This window comes from Anopheles nili, chromosome 2, assembly GCF_943737925.1.
Source record: "Anopheles nili chromosome 2, idAnoNiliSN_F5_01, whole genome shotgun sequence".
Taxonomy (NCBI): domain Eukaryota; kingdom Metazoa; phylum Arthropoda; class Insecta; order Diptera; family Culicidae; genus Anopheles; species Anopheles nili.
This window is the reverse complement of record NC_071291.1, coordinates 48,665,657-48,671,502: the sequence shown is the minus strand read 5'-3', so window position 1 is coordinate 48,671,502 and position 5,846 is coordinate 48,665,657. Positions and strand designations below refer to the sequence as shown.

At 38.5% G+C, this 5,846-nt stretch overlaps 1 protein-coding gene across 1 annotated transcript; it reads left to right on the top strand.

Moving 5' to 3' along the window:
• The first annotated feature begins 407 nt into the window (after window positions 1-407).
• Window positions 408-4,832, top strand: LOC128721230 (aquaporin-like). The gene is made up of 4 exons (XM_053814964.1): window positions 408-541; window positions 3,714-3,971; window positions 4,073-4,366; window positions 4,425-4,832. Exons 2-4 carry the CDS (start codon window positions 3,723-3,725, stop codon window positions 4,638-4,640), a joined length of 759 nt encoding a protein of 252 aa, XP_053670939.1. The 5' UTR covers window positions 408-541; window positions 3,714-3,722; the 3' UTR covers window positions 4,641-4,832.
• The last annotated feature ends 1,014 nt before the right edge of the window (window positions 4,833-5,846 follow it).

Genomic DNA, 5,846 nt, shown 5'->3' with positions numbered 1-5,846 from the left:
GAACGTAAATATCTCACGCACGCATTAGTCTCCGTTCTTCGGTTCAAAGGGTACGAGCGGCTGTCTTTTATCCCGGTTTCAAAATTCATCCCTAATGCGTGAGAGAAGAAAAAAAGGACAAAATTCATTAACTCGCTAAGCTAACCGAGTGTAACTAGCGTTTGGCTGACCGCGATAGTGACACCAAAGGTTACCACGCGTGATCTCACAACCATGCAAACTGATGCATGTGTGAGTGACTTTTTTTTGTTATTCTGTAGTGGATTAAGAAAGCATGGCGCTAGCGCAACCGTCAACGAAACATTTACGAAAAGTGTCGGTGTTACTTATCAGCAGCAGCAACTGTAGTCCCCTCGACGAAGCGGTCCTTCAGAAACATCGCGCGGCAACGGCTATCAGTCAGCTCGTGACACCGAACTCGCTAGCAGTCCTAACCGCCACTCGGCGCGAAAAACCGGTCCTAGTTGAATTGTAGCTAATCCCAGAACTGCAAGATCTTAACAAATTTTGTAATCTTATCCTGCCATTTGATCCTTTAACGGTGAGTGTGAAACGCATGATTATATGGAAAAGTGAAAAACTGTCCGTGTTAGCTATTGAGGAATTAACTGTTCAACCAGGGATTTGAAACGTGCGTAGAGGTAATAGCGATACGTTTTCATTCGTATATTTAAAACCATTTAAGTAAGCGATCTCAAAATTCGCTCAAACAGCTTCAAATCTAATCACTACGTTTTGGCCGTTACAAAGATCAACATGATTATTTCTACCAGTGTATCAAGTATTTACATTAGCACATTGCCACAATGTTTGCTTGTCGATGACCCGGGCTAAAAAGGCCATGCGATAGTAAGCTAAAGCCAACGAGCTCAGCTAACCCGAGAACGAGGCAGCTCGTTCAGATCGTTTTATTTAAACAGAACGTGAAAAACAACATAGAAAACGAAGACTCGAAGTCGTTCAGAACGGTCACTGTTTCGGTGTCAAGTAAATACCAGACGTCAAAGACCGACGACCGTCAGGGTCAAATCGTCGAGCAACCCATTCGATGGATACACAGGCCAAGAAAAACAATGTCCTCGACAGGCACTTACATCGAAATACTTCTGGACGGTGTTTCTGCTGTCCCTGTAGCATAGTGCTAAAAGAATCATTAAAATCGAATTCAGGATTTTGGAAGCATTCGAGTAAAAGTGTTAGAACAATTGTTGATGACGCGTTGAATACATGTATCGAAATTGGCGGGAAAAACGTTCTCTTCATCGCGTTGTGTTCCATTCACGAATGTTCGCACATGCTATTAATCTGCTGCGTGTAAAGTAGTCCTGTGGTATCGGCATCAAACTTTAGCTTTGAAGGGAGACTATGTACTAATACTGTACAATACTATGGGCTATACGATTTGCAGTATAATGGGAAAGATACACTTATTTGGATATTTGGTTATATGAGAGCTAATGAGGTTCAACGCTTAGTTCGCGCAAGTCGACTCACCATGACACAAAATTTTTGCTTCAATTTCTTACATAAATTACGAGAAATACACCAACTTTTTCCCAGCAATAAACATATTACACACAGCAATTTAATTGGCAGATAAATCTTAATACGAATTAATGTCTCAGACACAAACAAACTATCATATTTTCTAAACTACCTAAGGTAATTAAAGATTCTCTACCATCTCAACGTGTCTTACCGTCACGGTAACAACACTTCTGTACGGCCACGGCAACAACATTCCTTGACAACGCAATTCAAAACGAATATTGAAAACGTCAGTAAATTATTGTCCCGATTTGAATTAAAACATTTCACTGAACGAGTATTGGTTGTTGTCAAGAAATACCTTTGCGTTACTTTAAAACCGGCTGCACTCTGGCCGTCAGACCGGATAACCAGTTTGAAATTGAAACTCTAAGCACTGATACGTCTCAATGAAAATGGTTATCAATGATGCTTAAGTTATTTCCAATTAGCGCTGATAACTTGTGCATCTCCGTCAAATTGTCTTCTGTATTGCACATACTCATTCAAACGGACTGGTGATCTTAAGTGGCAGAGCTGATCTCCCACTCGGGAACCATGACACAGTATTGATAAGTCGCTCTCAGATAACCCTCCGTAACCTTAGATACAATGCGGACGTCCTGCTTTACATAATCAAACAGCGCCAGAGATAGACATTTTTCTTCCATTGATCTACGTCATAACCATCAAATGTAATACAAATTGCAAAAATGCGACCTGCTCCGTACCGTACACACGATTGTACAAAGGTCGTTTAGACATGTTGAATTTGTCGTTTCATGATAACAAAATGATATCTTGATAGGGGGATGTGATTTTCTAGATGTTCATCGACCATGCCAATCGATAAGACATCAATACTAAGCGCACAATGTATGTTTCAAATTATAATTATTGTATAGGAACCCTGTTCACGTTATATACTTCCATTGATTCCTAAATTCATGCTTTGTCATAAAAGCACACTATTTTATAGTAGTTCTTATAACGTAAAACGTGTTATCTCTCGTCAACCTTCGTATAGATAGAAGAAAAAAATAACCCTGTATCAAGATAAAACTAAGTGGTTGACAAATACAATCTGCGCATCTAGTAGCTAATACAGTAAAATGTTACCCGTACTTCCCAAGTCCAATCTTCTTAGGTATGGGAATCTCTTACTGCTTTGATAACTCTACACGAAAGAAGACTGTAACCTTACTGCGTTGTGATTCCGGTAACGTGTGCATCTAGTCAAGAGTGAGACCATGAGGCAATCGTTTATCTGAACGAACGGTAGCGGTAACGGTAATAGTGATGCAACTTAACTGTACCTGATATAGAATTGATTTAACACCAAAAACCGAATGATAATTTACAGAACTAGAACATTCATTGCTAAAAAGATACTCAATTGGGACCACAATATCAAAGCCAACAATTAAATTTCTCGTTACATAAGAACGAACAATATCGAACAACACTCGTGCTTTGAACCTTTAGGAAATTTAGGTTCAAAGAGCCAACCACAGGTTTTCGTAATAAATTCCTGCGGTTTTATTATTTGTTTATCATAATTGTTAAGTTATAAAAAGTGGAAATCCGAACTGCTCATTCAATCACACTTATTCAACTTATTTGCAGCTCCTGCATGAGCTATTGCCAAGCTATTAATCTTTATTCTGAAGATAGCGACTATTTTTACATCACGACTGTATTACATCATGTATGTAAACGCGGTTATCACGTAAAATCAATACGAAATGTTTGGATTACTTAGGACAATAGGTAACAAATTTTTTTTTTCGAAAAGCCAAATGTGTTGCCACAAAATCTAACAAAACTCATTAAATTAGAGTTTACTTCTTCAGGAAGCTTCTAACCTCAATTAAGTTCAGTTTATTTATTCACCATTTCCCAAAATATTATTATCTAAAGAATCTTGGAACAAAATTCATTAGTGACTATTTGTATATATCAGTTTCAAGGTTTTTATTTGGGCAGATAAATAAAGAATGAAAATAAATATGAATAAATTAATGTAAAAATAATGAATTTATTGGGAAATAACATTAGGACATTAGAAAACAATAAATAAATATTTGACTTATAAATTCCGATAACGTTACAAACTAAATTCAGAACTACTAAACAGAAAAAAATATTATTTCTAAATTTGTAATTATTCTATTTTTTTTTTTCAGTTAAGCACGATGAAAAAGTCCACACTTGATAGTATTTCGGTTTTTCTGGCTGAGCTGATTGGCACAGGACTGCTAGTAATGCTTGGCTGCATGGGTTGCGTGTCCGGGCTTGGCCATACTCCATCCCACTTTGAGCTATGCATAAACTTCGGTCTGATAGTAATGATTATTGTTCAAGTGTTTGGATGCGTTTCTGGTGCTCATTTAAATCCAGCTGTAACTGCTGCCGCTTGGGTATACGAACTCGTTTCTACAAAGGTATGACGACCGTTGTAAAAAATTAAAACACAGATAGAATTATTCCGTAGAAATAAGATTTCGATAATAGTTTTCACTTTTCTTTGTTTTTTCTTACCTAGATGGCTCTAGCTTACGCTGCTGCTCAATGCATTGGAGCATTCATGGGTTATGGTATTCTTAAGTTACTGACGCCCACGGCCGTGTTTGAAGATGCAAAAGAGAAAGGAGCAGGATTTTGCGTTACCCAACCAAATGTTGCCATTACTGATATGCAAGCGCTTGGCATTGAATTTGTAGCAACCATGGTGCTGATCCTGGTCTGCTGTGGAGTGTGGGATCCCCGTAATGCCAAACATCATGATTCGGTTGCATTGAAATTTGGATTTACAGTCGGAGCCTTAGCTGTAGCGGCAGTAAGTAACGAATTCTAATAACAAAAAAGCCATTTATATTTATTAAATGATTTTTCAGGGACCTTATACCGGTGCAAGTATGAATCCCGCCCGTTCACTAGGACCGGTGTTGTGGAACGGAGTATACAATGCGCATTGGATCTACTGGGCAGGTCCGTTGGGAGCCGCCTTCCTGACCGCCTTTGCCTACAAGTCCGTTTTTCGACGGGAAGTTCCAGTAGAACAACTCAACCACGAGCTGGCAGCACTAAACACTGATAAATCCAATGCTTAAGGGCCTGGATGGGGATTTTTCCCTTTAGATCTATTGCTAACTTTACAATATGATGCATACTACTCTCCGTGGCGCTTCGTACATTATAGTCCACTTTGCAATTAAAACATTGTGGATAACATTCGCGCAACATAAGATATGCATTGTACATGAATTTTTTATGATTTTTTGATTTTAGGTATATTTAAATACCAGACACTTTATTCAAGCCAAATACAATTACCCTGTTTCAACAGTTTACTGTTTTTGTTTTTACTTGATCTAGTTTTCATTGTTTCATATCATCGTATGTTCATGAGCTGGTGCAGCTTATTCAAAATCGCAAGAATGGCCGATCGTCAGTCCCGCATAGTAGAAGGATACCATATAGGAACGAAAATAGGCAAAGGAATGTTTTCAACCGTACATCTCGTCCAACATATAGACCATAACGGCAAGATTCGAAATTTAGCTTGCAAAATTATCGACAAACGAAAGTGTAATGCTGAGTTCTTAACGAATTTTTTACCTCATGAGTTAAGCATACTGCTGCAACTGGATCACCCGAATGTAACACGAACAATTGAAATATTAAAGCGCGATCAGCATATATTTATATTCATGCAGTATGCTGCCGGTGGTGATTTACTACAGCACATATACAATAACGGACCCATGTCAGAGCACTATGCGAAGCAATGGTTCGTACAACTTTTAAAAGGTATACGATATCTTCATTCCATCGGCATTGCTCATCGTGATATCAAATGTGAGAACGTTTTTGTCACTGGTACGGGCAAAGTCATGTTAGGAGATTTTGGATTCGCAAAACAATTTCAAATTGATCGCGTGAATGACAGAAACCGACTCTCGAACACTTTCTGCGGTTCGATGGCTTATGCAGCTCCAGAAGTTATCGTAGGCAATCCATACGATCCTATGGTAGCTGACATTTGGTCAGCAGGAGTCGTATTGTTCGTAATGCTCAATGGGAAACTACCGTTTCGTGAAACTAATTCGCTACGTTTGGTCAAACAACAGTTCAACAAAGAATATAGGTTTAATGATAAATTATTAAGCCCGCTTTCAGATCCGGCGCGAATTATCATAATGGCTATGCTTGAAGCAAACGTATGTCGAAGAATTAATCTAAAGCGCATGAAAAGAATGGCTTGGATTCGTATTCGAACGCCTTCCACAAATGCAACTAGCCGGCTGAAATGAAAT

Excerpts from the sequence above, each read along its gene's own strand:
- LOC128721230 (XM_053814964.1), top strand. The coding sequence starts at position 3,723 with ATGAAAAAGTCCACACTTGATAGTATTTCGGTTTTTCTGGCTGAGCTG. Across the intron at positions 3,972-4,072 it reads ACGAACTCGTTTCTACAAAG|ATGGCTCTAGCTTACGCTGC; the intron begins GTATGACGACCG and ends TTTCTTACCTAG. Across the intron at positions 4,367-4,424 it reads GAGCCTTAGCTGTAGCGGCA|GGACCTTATACCGGTGCAAG; the intron begins GTAAGTAACGAA and ends ATGATTTTTCAG.